The 15,803-nt window shown below is 43.8% G+C and overlaps 1 protein-coding gene across 1 annotated transcript in view; it reads right to left on the bottom strand.

Annotated features, from left to right (window-relative positions):
- Window positions 1-4,813: 4,813 nt before the first annotated feature.
- The window catches only part of LOC126538691 (cytochrome P450 3A19-like), a 54,076-nt gene continuing 43,086 nt past the window's right edge, over window positions 4,814-15,803 (bottom strand). The window contains exons 7-8 of the mRNA XM_050185410.3: window positions 13,507-13,672; window positions 4,814-5,094 (exon numbers count right to left, since the gene is read on the bottom strand). Coding sequence (XP_050041367.3) covers window positions 5,008-5,094; window positions 13,507-13,672 — 253 coding nt within the window. The 3' untranslated portion in view covers window positions 4,814-5,007. The remainder of the gene's footprint in view (window positions 5,095-13,506; window positions 13,673-15,803) is intronic.

The raw sequence follows: 15,803 nt of genomic DNA, 5'->3' as shown, positions 1-15,803 counted from the left end.
ATATTTTATATATTTTAGTTTTCACAATACTGCGGACATCTGTCCAAGCAGGAGGGGGCTACGTGAGCAAAATCCCAAAAAATAGCAAACATACAAATGTATACAAGAGATACAGTCAACAAGATACATCAAGTGGGTGGTCGTAACCAGCGGGAGTTCCCAGGTAACGCATTCCAATCATTGATTGTTTTCGGAAAAAATTGAATTTTTGAAAAGGTTTCTTCATGCAAAGATCGGTTTTAAATACTGGCTGTGTTTGTGGCGGGAAATTCGAGATGTGTCCTTAATAATATAGTTGCGCGGTTGTATTCCTGGTTTCCCGTAATAAAGCTGGCTAAAGGAATTTAATCTGGCAGTTCGTCTTCGATCAGTTAGTGGTTCCAAGGTTGCGGCTTCCAGCCTACTCGTTGGGGAATCGCGTCGTTTAAAGCGTTTATAAGTGAAGCGCGCGGCTAACCTTTGGATTATTTCTAGTTTTTCAACACCTACCACTGTGTGAGGATCCCAAACGATACTCATATATTCTATGAGAGGTCTAACGTACGTTTTATAGGCTTTTAATCTTAATGAGGATGTGGAGTCACCTAATTTAAACTTTAGAAATCCTAATCTTTTTCGGGCTGCACAGGTTATATTGTCTATGTGAGGCACCCAGGATAGTCGTGAAGTTAAAGTTATCCCCAAGTACTTGCAGCTTTCTACTTTCCAAATCTTAATATCCTTCATTTTGTACAAGTATTCTAGCTTTCTTAACTTATTTGTAATACACATAAGCACTGTTTTGTCATAATTAATAACCATATACCATTCATTGCACCTTCTGCCAACCTATCCAAGGTTTCTTCCAGAAAAAGCTGATCAGAGACAGCTCGAATGTTGCTAAATACAATACTATCACCTGCTAACAATTTGACACGAACAGGTGGTTCCATAATTTTAACTAGGTCATTAATATAAATAATAAATAGTACTGGACCAAGCACCCATACCTGAGGTACGCCTGAAGTTACCCCCAAAAACCGGGAGCATGATCCAACTTTTTCCACATACTGCTTATGAGCAGTCAGGTATGAATTTACCCAGTTTGTGATCTGTAGGGGTATTTCGAGAATTTTCATTTTATATATTAGTTTCGAATGAGAGACTCTGTCGAACGCCTTCGAATAATCTAAGAAAATAACGTCAACTTGACCGCCCCAATCAAGCACGGAAGCGAGCTCATGGACAATGACTACTAACTGTGTGGTTGTAGAGTATCCTTGCCTAAAACCATGCTGATTAGCCGTGAGTATATTATTTCTCTCCCAAAAATTACTCAGGTAAGTGACTATGATGTTTTCTAAAGTTTTGCAGCAGCAACAGGTGCGTGATATTGGTCTGTAATTACTTAGAGAAGATCGGAGACCTTTCTTAAAAACTGGTATTACTCGTGCAAAACGCCAACCGTCGGGAACAGTACCACAGGCTAAAGGCTTAGTAAAAATAAGAACTAAAAATTGAGCTAATACTTCCGAATATCTTCTAAGAAAAACAGGAGGAATGTTATCTGACCCTGTAGCTTTCTTTGCGTCTAGCCGTAAAAGAAGCTCAGTCACACCTTCAATAGTTACGCTGATCACGTCTGGGCTGTGAAATATCTGCCTCTCGGCAACACTAGTGCTTAAAGTGAAATAAACACTTTGAAAAAACGCATGAAACGCTTCAGCTATTTTCTTTGCATCTGTAATTGTTACTTCACCACAGCATATTTCCCACGAAAGTTGGGAATCTTTGTTAGATAGGAATTGCCAAAATTTTGGAGAGTTCTGAGAGGCAAATTGACCAAGTGTTTCCGTAAAATAATGTTCCCTTGACTCTGAGTTTTACAGCCAAGTCATTTGACATCGTGTTAACAATTGTCCCGTCATAATGTTTAGATTTTCGGTATCGTTTTATTTTACACGAGATGAATGACGTCTCTGTTTATCCAAGGATTCTGTCTGCCGATCTTTTTTGTTTTATCGGGAATGAATTTTCTAATAGAAAAGTAGCAGAGGACTCAATCTTGTTCCACAAAGAATTCACGTCATCGTCAGTATAAAGTTGTACAAGTGCTTCTTCCAAGCAATGCACGATTTGAAGGTCGTCAGCAGAATCATAATCTTTAACAGTGATACACTTGGCAGTACGTAACTATGATCGAGTAGGAAGCCTGCATGTGAAGTAAACTATTTTGTGGTCAGAGATCCCTTCGTTCACTTCAGCTTTATAGTCAGAGGTGCTAGCAGAGCATAATACAAGATCGAGAATTGATGTCGCTGAATCTATACTCCTTGTAGGTAGGTAAACAGGTTGAGTAAGGTTGTGCGCTAGTAATATATCTAGCAAGGCTTCAGAACTAACAGTGTCCGTTGAGCCACATGACATTGAATACCAGTGAATATGAGGTAAGTTGAAGTCCCCGGCAATAATAACATTTTGATTTCGATAACTGTCTAGGTAATCATACAGTTCTAATAAGAAATCCGGGTGGCCTGTACACGCCCCGGACGACAACTTGGTTACCCGACAACATCACCTTACAAAAAATACTTTTGCCTGCTAACAGCAGGCAAAAGCAAAGACATCAAAGTTTTTTTTTTCTAAAACAACCCCGCCTCCGCCGCGTGTCAGACGGTCCTTGCGATAGCAATTATATGTTGGCGGAAAAACACAATCGTTCGTTATTTCTGGTCGCAGCCAGGTCTCGGTAATTACCGCAACATAAGGATCATACAACAGGAGCACTCGTTCTAGTTGATCATGTTTGTTGCATAAGCTTTGTGCGTTGAGGCAAAGAAGCCGAAAAAGTTTCTTTTCGGCGTTTGGGATGTTGATATTACGTCAGTCTTCATTCCGGTTTTCAGAATTGGCATTTCGGACTTTCTGCGCTGGACTACTGGCCCTGCGCAAGAGCACTCTACAATTTTTGCCCTCATCCCACGTGTAAGCTTCGTTGTTTACGGACAGCTTATCATGCACCAATCTCACCCTGTCCGCAGCCTTTCTATCGGTGCTGATAGACTGCCACAGCTTATTTCTGATAGCAAGGGTTCTTTGCGAGTAATCATGTGATATCGATACCCCTGTATCTTTTAGTTTAAAGCAAACTTTCATGATAGAATCCTTTTATCTGAAGTTGTAGAAACGAAAATTTATGGGCCTGGGTTTGTTATTACGTAACCTGCCGATCCTATGTATGTGTTCCAATGATTTGACCACGATCCCGAGTCTGTAATGACAAACCTGCGGGACCACCATATCCTCGAGCATGTCGCTGCTTTCGCCAGGTTTTGCAGGAATTCCATACACCACCAAGTTATTTCGACGTGCTCTGTCTTCGTAATCGTTAAGCTTTTTGTCGTGAGCGTCAAAAATCTTTTCGAAATGCTTCACAGATTTCTCCAGGACAGATATTTTGTGTTCATTTGCCTTTGATATTCGTAGCACTTCGTCTAACTTCGATAGCTGAGAATTCATTTACGACAGCGTGTCAACACGCTTTTTCTCGGATTCTATAAGTTCCTTCAGAGCAGCCAAGATGGTATTCAGCATTTCTTGTCCTTCAGGGCCCGGAGTTTCCGCCACTTCTCCACACAAAGCGATAAGTATAGTAAGTCAGCAATCAGCAATCATATGAAAACACCGTTGGAGGCACGGCAGCACAAAAAGACCATAACAGCTTGTACGTACTTTAGAATAGGGATTATAAAAACTGACCTGTAACACAAGCTACGCATGGTTAGGCATGTTCTCAGAAAAGCTGCCGTGCCTTCTGAAGGCCTCGGGTGAAGCAGCTGCCTTTATAGCTGAAAGTCGTGGCGTCACGGATCCACTGGACCATCCAGCATTGACTTCGTCGATGCAATCGATAACTTGATAATCTTGCGGCACTTTGTATAATAGCGGCACTTGATAATAGCGGCACTAGATAATAGCGGCACTTTCTTTTATAGCAGAGCTGTCAGTGGTGCAATTAGAAGCGCTGGCAAACGTTGTGCACATGTTTTTCTGGGGTCTTGAAAGTGCGAAGCGGTGCGCAGTGTTTAAATGTGGAAATGATGGAGAGTATTTCAGAGGTTATGAGCCGGCAAAGTTTAACGTGTGTAGGTTAATAAGGGCATAAATAAAAGGACCTACGCCGTCATTGTTGCTCTGTTTGGCGGCGTTATAATCAACCCGCAGAAAGCCTGCGCGGCGTCGTGGGCGGACAAAATGTGCCAGGAACTTTTCATTTCCAGAACGTGGGGCCTGTTCAGGGCGATGTATAAACAAATCTTAAAATATCGCTTGTTGAGGGCATTGTACATAAGTATTAAATACTCATTTTCGTAGCCATAGTTTGCTGATTTGAAGCGCGTGCTTCATTTGCCCAGTGTTCTGAGAAGTAAGCATGGTACCGCAATTCACTCTCTGAGAATGGGGCACATGTTCTGGTTGCGTACGATCAAACTTCAGGAGCACACTGTACTTCGGGTCATCACCGACTTTTCTTTTGATATACGCATGCAGAAATGGTCTCATGAGCCCATGATGAATCACACCAAGTAATGATGTGGATAAAAATTGTTATTTGTTTTGCCTGCCTTCTTATGAATTTATTTTGTGCACCATGGCTGGTGAATAAATTGAACTGGTTCGCTCTGAGTTACAGCCAAATTCCTCTTATGCTTGGTTTCTTGGTATCTTTACCACAGCTGTCTCAAAATGTGTAGCCTTTTGTTACTCATTATTCAGCAATGACAAGTAATAAAAGAACGGGCATGAATAAAAACATGCTATTGAAGACAAGGAAGCAACTAGAAATGCTTTATTGGCGAGTGATTGCAGTATGCAGCCCCGTGAATAGCAGTCAGGCGATAAAGTTGATGCCTGTGGTGAGTTATGATCGTATCTTGCTGTTAAATAGAAACAATTATTAATAATTACATGAAAGAAGTAGCCAGTTATAAAGAACATGACATGTTCACTTTGTTCTTGTAAGTGTTTTCATGGATTTTGAAGCTTCTGTAGTTTGACGAATACGCCTTCCTTGGGAAAACCCGCCAATGATGCTGTAAAATATTTCGGCGGCTCCTGAAGCAAAAGAAACAGAAAAGAAGAGGCAATTGTATGAGTATTGAGCAAATGTGGAGATTATTTGGAACACAGATATTTGAAAACCTAGAGATTAGCTCGTTTAGTTTTGTGGCCTAAGCTGTCCAAACAAAAGCTACAGTTTGATCATAGTAGGCTTCGTAGATTTCTATTTTTCAAGGGAATTTTCCACGTCTCAGTAATTTCTCTCGTCGTATTCGAGTGCTGATTGCCGTGTTATAGTTTGTTAACGAAGCTTTCCCTCAAATCTAAATATTTTAAGGCAGTTTTCCTAGCCTCTAAAGCCGCTCGAGTTCGCTCTTCTCCTTGAGCGGCCATTTTTCCTAGAAAGTATGCCTTCCAACTACTCCGCCCTTAAACTGGCTCTCTCAACTACTACACGCAGAGACAAAGCAACAGCGCGCGCATTAGATCCCATAGATGAGATGAACATTTACAATTAGTATTAGGGTTATAATTATATTCGAGTGCTGATTGCCGTGCTATCGTTTGCTAACGAAGCTCTCCCTCAAGTCTAAATATTCTAAGGCAGTTTGTCGTGTGCGTATCATGGCTACGCACGCTTATATCGCATTCCGTTTCTCTACCACGGGTGCGCTTTAAAACCACGGCGCTGCAGTTTTTGCTTTTCTCTTCTTTCTTCTTCTCCGCCCTTAAACTGGTCACGAGTTCAAATCACCTGTTATGTTCCTTTTTTTTTCTGCCCCTTTTTCTTTCTTTTTTTTTTTCTTTCTTTTAATGTCTTTTCCTTTATTTTATCACTGTACGGGAACCCTCCTAAAAAAAAATATATATATATTCATATAGATCTTCAAATATTTATGGCCTCACACTCACATGTGCAGGTCATAAATACCAGGTTCTCTAGCCGAGTGCCATCCATGCGGTATAACCGAGCTCAGATTGGTCCACCTTGACTGACCAAGTAGGGCACCACTGTAGGTTAAATGAGGCGTACAACTCCTGCGGGACCCGCCGTGGTTGCTCAGTGGTTATGGTGTTAGACTGCTGAGCACGAGGTCGCGGGATCGGACCCCGACCACGGCGGCCGCATTTCGATGGGGGCGAAATGCGAAAACACCCGTGTACTTAGAATTAGGTGCACGTTAAAGAACCCCAGGTGGTCGAAATTTTCGGAGTCCTCCACTACGGCGTGCATAATCAGAAAGTGGTTTTGTCACGTAAAACCCCATAAATTAATTTTTAATTTAACTCCTACGGGGACGGTAGAGTATCCGTCTCCAGTGCAAGAGGACCGTGATTCAAATTCCGGTGCCGCGCTATTCTCCACCGGAAAATACAAAAAAAAAAAAAAAACGTGTGTTGAGAAAATTGCACAAACAGGCCTGGAGTGCGGCCTGATCCCGGTGACCAGAACCGGTAACGCACTCTCTCACCAGAGCAGGATTGGCCACCCTGGTGCAGTACTTGGCCACAACCTCCTATATGAATACAACAATCAAACCCCGGCCCTCAGTCCCCAGCAGCCGCGAAGCAACTGACCACGGCGGCGGTCAGATCTGTGACGCTGCAGAGGGTGCTAAGAATACCTGGCTCCGGACAGGCCGCCATTGGAATCTGAACCTGGCAACGTTTAACGTTAGAACGCTATCTAGTGAGGCGAGTCTAGCAGTGTTATTGGAGGAATTAGAGGGTAGTAAATGGGATATAATAGGGCTCAGTGAGGTTAGGAGGACAAAAGAAGCATATACAGTGCTAAAAAGCGGGCATGTACTGTGCTACCGGGGCTTAGCGGAGAGACGAGAACTAGGAGTCGGATTCCTGATTAATAAGGAAATAGCTGGTAACATACAGGAATTCTATAGCATTAACGAGAGGGTGGCATGTCTTGTTGTGAAACTTAATAAGAGGTACAAAATGAAGGTTGTTCAGGTCTACGCTCCTACATCTAGTCATGATGACCAGGAAGTCGAAAGCTTTTATGAAGACGTAGAATCGGCGATGGGTAAAGTCAAAACAAAATACACTATACTGATTGGCGACTTCAATGCCAGGGTAGGCAAGAAGCAGGCTGGAGACAAGTCAGTGGGGGAATATGGCATAGGCTCTAGGAATAGCAGAGGAGAATTATTAGTAGAGTTTGCAGAACAGAATAATATGCGTATAATGAATACCTTTTTCCGCAAGCGGGTTAGCCGAAAGTGGACGTGGAGGAGCCCGAATGGTGAGACTAGAAATGAAATCGACTTCATACTCTGCGCGAACCCTGGCATCATTCAAGATGTAGACGTGCTCGGCAAGGTACGCTGCAGTGACCACAGGATGGTAAGAAGTCGAATTAGCCTAGACTTGAGGAGGGAACGAAAGAAACTGGTACACAAGAAGCCAATCAATGAGTTAGCGGTAAGAGGGAAACTAGAGGAATTCCGGATCAAACTACAGAACAGGTATTCGGCTTTAACTCAGGAAGAGGACCTTAGTGTTGAAGCAATGAACGACAATCTCATGGGCATCATTAAGGAGTGCGCAATAGAAGTCGGTGGTAACGCCGTTAGACAGGAAACCAGTAAGCTATCGCAGGAGACGAAAGATCTGATCAAGAAACGCCAATGTATGAAAGCCTCTAATCCTACAGCTAGAATAGAACTGGCAGAACTTTCTAAGTTAATCAACAAGCGTAAGACAGCGGACATCAGGAACTATAATATGGATAGAATTGAACAGGCTCTCAGGAACGGAGGAAGCCTAAAAACAGTGAAGAAGAAACTAGGAATAGGCAAGAATCAGATGTGTGCGTTAAGAGACAAAGCCGGCAATATCGTTACTAATATGGACGAGATAGTTCAAGTGGCTGAGGAGTTCTATAGAGATTTATACAGTACCAGTGGCACCCACGACGATAGTGGAAGAGAGAATAGCCTAGAGGAATTCGAAATCCCACAGGTAACGCCAGAAGAAGTAAAGAAAGCCTTAGGAGCTATGCAAAGGGGGAAGGCAGCTGGGGAGGATCAGGTAACAGCAGATTTGTTGAAGGATGGTGGTCAGATTGTTCTAGAGAAACTGGCCACCCTGTATACGCAATGCCTCATAACCTCGAGCGTACCGGAATCTTGGAAGAACGCTAACATAATCCTAATCCATAAGAAAGGGGACGCCAAAGACTTGAAAAATTATAGACCGATCAGCTTACTGTCCGTTGCCTACAAAGTATTTACTAAGGTAATCGCAAATAGAATCAGGAACACCTTAGACTTCTGTCAGCCAAAGGACCAGGCAGGATTCCGTAAAGGCTACTCAACAATAGACCATATTCACACTATCAATCAAGTGATAGAGAAATGTGCAGAATATAACCAACCCTTATATATAGCTTTCATTGATTACGAGAAAGCGTTTGATTCAGTCGAAACCTCAGCAGTCATGGAGGCATTACGGAATCAGGGTGTAGATGAGCCATATGTAAAAATACTGGAAGATATCTATAGCGGCTCCATAGCCACCGTAGTCCTCCACAAAGAAAGCAACAAAATCCCTATAAAGAAAGGCGTCAGACAGGGAGATACGATATCTCCAATGCTATTCACAGCATGTTTACAGGAGGTATTCAGAGGCCTGGAGTGGGAAGAATTGGGGATAAAAGTCGATGGAGAATACCTTAGCAACTTGCGATTCGCTGATGATATTGCCTTGCTTAGTAACTCAGGAGACCAATTGCAATGCATGCTCACTGACCTGGAGAGGCAAAGCAGAATGGTGGGTCTGAAAATTAATCTGCAGAAAACTAAAGTATTGTTTAACAGTCTCGGAAGAGAACAGCAGTTTACGATAGGTAGTGAAACACTGGAAGTGGTAAGGGAATACATCTACTTAGGGCAGGTAGTGACCACGGATCCGGATCATGAGACTGAAATAACCAGAAGAATAAGAATGGGTTGGGGTGCGTTTGGCAGGCATTCTCAAATCATGAACAGTAGGTTGCCACTATCCCTCAAAAGGAAAGTGTACAACAGCTGTGTGTTACCAGTACTCACATATGGGGCAGAAACCTGGAGGCTTACGAAAAGGGTTCTGCTGAAATTGAGAACGACGCAACGAGCTATGGAAAGAAGAATGATGGGTGTAACGTTAAGGGATAAGAAAAGAGCAGATTGGCTGAGGCAACAAACGCGGGTAAACGACATCTTAGTTGAAATCAAGAAAAAGAAATGGGCATGGGCCGGACATGTAATGAGGAGGGAAGATAACCGATGGTCACTAAGAGCTACGGACTGGATTCCAAGAGAAGGGAAGCGTAGCAGGGGGCGGCAGAGAGTTAGGTGGGCAGATGACATTAAGACGTTTGCAGGGACAACATGGCCACAATTAGTACATGACCGGGGTAGTTGGAGAAGTATGGGAGAGGCCTTTGCCCTGCAGTGGGCGTAACTAGGCTGATGATGATGATGATGATGAGGCTTCGTAGTAAGTTCTTTTTGGGCATGGGGACGTAGTGCTGGCTTTTTATTCCTTGCATTAGATATATGATATGGCCACTAATGTAACTTGACGTTCTCAATGGCGGTGACCCAGTGAAAGAACTCTATAAAATTGACTGACGATTACGCTTCTTCGTAATGCGATCTTTGAGCGCAGCTGCTGCATTATTTCAACAACAGGCAACCGCATACAGACACGTAGGGACGAACGGAGGCGGTTCTGCGTTTTGGATTGGGCCGCACACCGCGCGATCCGCCGCTACCGAGCCTGCGCTGCGGCGAAGCCCCATCGCGCCATCTTATAGTGGGTCATCCCTGCGGAGAGGGGGGGGGGGGATTAGCAATTATTTAATGCTTCTTCTGAGGTCGGATGAGGAAACGGGTGTAGAACAGGGGTATTGAGTAGAGGTCACACACTCATTCACTCACTGACAGGCCTCAATGTGGCCGCACAAGGTTGGGGTGGGAAGTAGAAGTAAGGGGACGAAACGCTATAGCTGTCTTTCGAGTCACCGCAACGGCACTGCGCCAGGTAAGGGGAGAAATAGGGCAAAAGTGGAGGCGGGAGAATGACCGCCAGGCGGAAGCACTGCAAGAGTCGACAAATGCCACTGAGGAACGTGCACCACAAACTGGGAAGCGAAAGACACGGCTTAGAGCCGTACAGATACGCGACGCGGAGACGGAGAAGTGGATAGCTGTGGATCACGCGCGAGGCGGCAAGGAGCGCCCGCCGCCGGCCCCGCGGAAGTGCCGCGACAGCGGGAGAAGAGACGGCGAGGGCGGAGTGGACGGTAGCGGGGAGAGTCACCACAACGCGCTGCGCGGAGGAAGGGGGCGAGAGGATAGCCGACAACACGTGATTAAGTTTTGGAAGACAAGGGGAGAGCAAGACTCGCGGCGCGCGCGAGAGGTGGCAGCAGGAGCGTGCGCAGCTAGAGTAATGCGCGGATAATAACCTTGGTTACGGCGAGGCCGACGATGGCGCGAAACGCGGGAACGGGTGCCAAAGAGCTGCTCTTTAAAATTGTTGTATAATAATAATAATAATAACATTAATAATAATAATAATAATATTAATAATAATAATAATAATAATAATAATAATAATAATAATAATAATAATAATAATAATAATAATAATAAACGCGTTATTGGTCGTAAAAGCACCAGACACAAGACGGGTCAGCCCAAGCCAATGAGGCTTGTCGGGCTATACCCGGCAGTCAGTTTCAGGGACACAATGAACTACAGGAGTGGGAAGAAAAGAACAAGACAACAACTACAAAAAAAAAGGAGTCAAGGCAGAAAATTGAGGTCCAATGCTGCATGAAGAAATACTGAAAACAGACATCAAACAGTGTCACACGAGTTTTCTCTTAAATACACTTTGAGAGCACGCTTCGATTAAGTGGAAAAAAATTTCTATGGGCATGAAATGAAATGTATCGGTAACATAATAATTTCGCACGAAACGTCCAAATCGCGTATAACATCGGGGTGTGCAAAACATCGGGCGACGCCTAAGTGGAATTGTGGGCACAAAGGAAACAGTAAATCACTATTTCAGAGACGACGGCAAATAACAGTATGAAAAAATAATTTACATATTCTACAGATGACCCAAGTTCGAAGACACCCCAAAGCAGCTTGCATTCACATGTTTGTTTTACAGCCGAAGATGCCACCCTACGCGGTGCAAAAAGTGCTAGGGTGGTACCTCTGCCACACGGTAGCCGGAGATTTGAACATCATTTAATAATGCGGTGATATTGAGTGCGGCATGTGAGTATAATTGCCCAGGAAAAGAAACGCTGCAGTTGTCCCCTAAGTTCCCGGTGTCTCTCATGGCCTACCAAACAAAGGCTCTCGTTACAGCGTCAAAGTGATCTACGGTGCAGCAAATACACTTGACGATGTATGATCCTTTGTTCACTACAAAACTTGACAAGAAGCTTTAGTACCAACGAAATTAATATTTAACCACTAATCACAAAGCACCCCAAAATTTTTTTGAGTGTGGAATCCGTGTCGTGTGCAAAAAAACCCACGTGATGCTGGCGGTTGTGAGTAGGACAGACAGGGCGAATTTTCAAATATAAGACTAAGACAGCATAAGTATAATTTAGGTGCAAATTCTAGATCACGTTTGGCTGCAGACAGCAAATCTCGCAATTGTTTGCGGTCGTTCGACAAAACAATTGGTTTTATACCGACATGAGGATAACTTGGTTCGACAAATAATGGAAATGTTCTTGATGCAGAAAGCTGGTGACACATGCATTGGAGTAGCTTCTGTAGCCGTACCGCGGAACAAGATAACTTATCTACATGTGTGACGAGCCATGTCTGAGTGATACGGTCTTCATTTTGGGCATTTTGACGCCTGCGCTGCGCGTAATTTTTGTTTCCTTTTGAATTTTGAGTTTCTTTCTGATTTTCTTTCATGTGAAGATGCTTTTGTACAGTTCTGGTGACTGCGCAGGGGATACTGCTCGTCTTTATATACTTTTTTTGTTTCGAAAAACTTAAAGCTGCGAGAAAGCAGTTGTAGTGTCCATTATTCTACTTCCTTGTCGTCTCGCATTACATTCACTTTATATGTGTCCCAACCAACCAGTTTAAGTGTCAACGACGCTACTGTTAGTTGATTCTTTAACGTTTATGATTAATAATTTTCACCCGTAATTAATCAATGAAAGAGCTCTTGAAGCTCGTATACTAGTGGGTTGTCGCTTACTGCACTCTTCCCTATGTTCAGCATCGTAAGCTCTTATATTTAGATGATTTTCAGATCCGAGGGGTAAAGTAGAAGTTAAATCCTTCCTTTTTTTTGGCGTTATGTAGACCCTCACGGAATCACGAACCATACCGAATCACGTGACACACTGCGAAGGTACAAGCTCACAAAGGCGCCGGTGGTAAATCGGTGAAGCATAATAGTTGAAGGAGTGCATCATAGCGTTTTCGATATCCGGCGACTCATCCATTTGTCGATTATACAGGCTGTATGATTCGCCGAGGACGTCGCCTCTGCTGTGGCTACCGTCGATTTTAGAGGAAGCTTTAGCTCGGGTGAACACTGATTTGCCTTTTCGAATACACATGCAAACGAGAACTAATTCTGAGACAACTATTAGATAAATTTAAATGACGTTTTTTGCACTCGAAACCGAAAGTTAAGATAAAAAAAAATAAAGCAAGCGGAATTTGGATGTTGCACCTCATATTTGTTAAGAACTGCTGAAAGTTTTAAGTGTCAGAAAAGTATAAGCATGAAGTTACAAAATCCGTAACTCTGTGCCAATAAGAGATATCGCAGCTTTGTCAAATGAATCTGATAAGCATGTCACGCGGAAAAATTTGATAGCCATACGAATTTACAAGTTGACATAAGGTATTAGAATGTTTACGATGGTCATACAAAAGTCTTACTCGCAAAGTTTTGTATATTTCAAAAATGTATGATATATCAATTGTTGTAATACTAGGTGACCGTAATATAAATGCGATATCGTTTTTTATTGCACAGTTACTGAATTGTATACCGGTCACCCAAATCTTGTGAAACTGGCCATTTACGAGACTTGTAGGAAACTGTTGAGGTGAATGGAAAATCCTTTTGCTACGATTACTAGACTATATCTGTTTGGTTTCAGTGGAAAAAACGTCATGAAATATAGTGCACTGGCTGCAGAGCGAAAAAAGATTCATCCGCTTTCTTCTACTTAGACAGGAACTCCGGCGCTAAAGCTTTCTCCTAATTATGCAGCCTTGTTTGTTCACAACATGCGTCACGACGCGTGATATCCCTACACTAACGCACCGTATCCAACGTGGGCCACCAGCCATGGCTCTGACGCATGCTACTCTACCTGAAGAAATGGCAGGCTGCGGGGCTTCAATACTTTTGTTTGAACAATTAGGGGAACAGCGCTCGCTGAGTGGTACTCACGTTTTTGTACATGCCGCTAGGCAGTAACTTGTACTGCATCACAAGCATGGCCAGCGTGACGAGGAACTCCACCCGGGCGAGCGCGGTTGCCATGCACGTGCGTGGTCCAAGTCCGTAGGGCAAGTACGAGAAGGGGTGTATGCGGTCCTTGTTTGCCTTGCTGAATCTGTGGCATCGTGTAGTGTAGAGAACGAAATCTGATAAATGCACTATAAAAATGAGCATGAAGGAGATAACGAAGAATTTCCATTTTTACAGAAACTGTAGCTCAATGAAAGCCAGATTATTCCTTTCTTAAGTTTATGGTCAAAAACAGATTTTTTCCCCCTGTTTTAACACGATTGGTCACCACACGCTAATGTGAAAGCTTTCTCGTCGATGATGGGAGGGAAATGACATTTGTTCGTCTATTTACTATCCTTATTAACATGTGGGGGTGCTTCTCTAGTAGGAACGTATACGCATACAGATTTGTTAGCAACTCGTCCTACTTTTTGAGCAAGACAAAGTTGTACTCAGGACGTATTAGGCTGTTCAGAGCGTAGCTGTGTAAACTCGTAGAGTGGATGATTAGATACGTCGCGTAGTCTGTGGTGTGTTGGTGCCACATGTATTGTCGATGTCGTAAGAAGCCAACAAACACTGACACCAAGGACAACATAGGGGAAATTACTTGTGCTTAATAAGTGAAATAAAGAAACGATAAATTAATGGAAATTAAAGTGGATGAAAAAAAAACTTGCATCAGATGGATGGGAACCGAACCCACAACCTTCGCATTTCGCGGTTTTTGTGGGTTCGGTTCCCACCTGCGGCAAGTTGTTTTTTCATCAACTTTAATTTCCATTAATTTATCGTTTCTTTATTTCACTTATTAAGCACAAGTAATTTCCCCTATGTTGTCCTTGGTGTCAGTGTTTGTTGGCTTCTTATGATATGACTAATAAAAATTGGGCCCCTCGGTTAATCCCCTTTCTTCTCGTTATTACATAACGAGGGTCTCGAATCCGGCAACATTGAAGCCTTCTTAGCATATGTGGGTTTATTGACCAGTTGCCTTCACCCTAAGAGATCACGTTCTCGTGACGCCCGCGGCAAAAAAGACGTTCCACGTCCGCCGCCAAGGTCTGTGAGTTGTGGCACTGGCTAACACTCCCAGGGTTCTACTAGGACACATAAATACCCAAGAAAGTGGATGGGAAAACGGCGCCGCGGTAGCTCAATTGGTAGAGCATCGCACGCGAAATTCGAAGGTTGGGGGTTCGGTTCCCACCTGCGGCAAGTTGTTTTTTCATCCACTTTAATTTTCATTAATTTATCGTTTCTTTATTTCACTTATTAAGCACAAGTAATTTCCCCTATGTTGTCCTTGGTGTCAGTGTTTGTTGGCTTCTTATGATATGACTAATAAACATCGGGCCCCTCGGTTAACCCCCTTTCTTCTCGTTATGTATTGTCGATGGTCACATCTCATATGTTGAACGTGTTTGTACGTGTATAATTTCTTGTTTTCACGTGTATCATCTGTGACTATGACATATCAGCATTTGTCTCTTTCCCACCACACGAAAGCTGAGTGCACAAGGGGGGAAAAGTTAATAACTCAATGACTAATAAAAGCTAAACACTTGAGATTATATTGGCGAAACCACGAAAAGACAAGATAACAGAAAACCGAAGAAAATAGAAAAGACGCGCTAGAAAAATTGTCATACTTCTTGATACGCTCAGCCGCCGCATCTCGAATAGCCTTCATGGAATTTTTGGCTCCGCTCTGTTGGGCGATCGAGCAGGAAGTCCCCGAGGTCTTGCCAGACCAGAGCAACACCTTGCGGCTGCACCACTAAGCTACACTGACGTCGTTGCGCCACCCCAACAGGTCTCTGCGGCTGCACCACTCAGCTATGCTGAAGTCGTCGCCTGGCATGTGCGCATGTGCGCCTCTCCGTTCTGCCGACTTCGTGCCTAGATCCGTACTACCGCCCGCCGTGCAGTCATGTCAGCAGCCGCCCCGTACAACGCGTCCGGTGACATGGATGGGCGTTGCCCCGGTGAGCCAGTGGCGTACTCCCGACAACCGGCCATTATACTTTGCGTGCGGCTAGGCCAGTCACATCGCGCGTTTTTGTAATCGTGTGCAGCCATCTAGCACCGTATCACCCCTGACAAGCCAGTCCAACCGTCCATACTGCCCCCCCTCCCCCCTTCGGCTATATCGCCGTCATTGAGTCTGACAGCGACTACCCGCCGTTCTTCTTCTCCACGCCGTCGCTTACTGCAGCCGATGCGACCTCGCT

The sequence above is a fragment of the Dermacentor andersoni genome, chromosome 8 (assembly GCF_023375885.2).
Source record: "Dermacentor andersoni chromosome 8, qqDerAnde1_hic_scaffold, whole genome shotgun sequence".
NCBI classification, from domain to species: Eukaryota; Metazoa; Arthropoda; class Arachnida; order Ixodida; family Ixodidae; genus Dermacentor; species Dermacentor andersoni.
The sequence above is the reverse complement of the archived record's forward strand: the minus strand, read 5'-3'. Positions and strand labels throughout refer to the sequence as shown.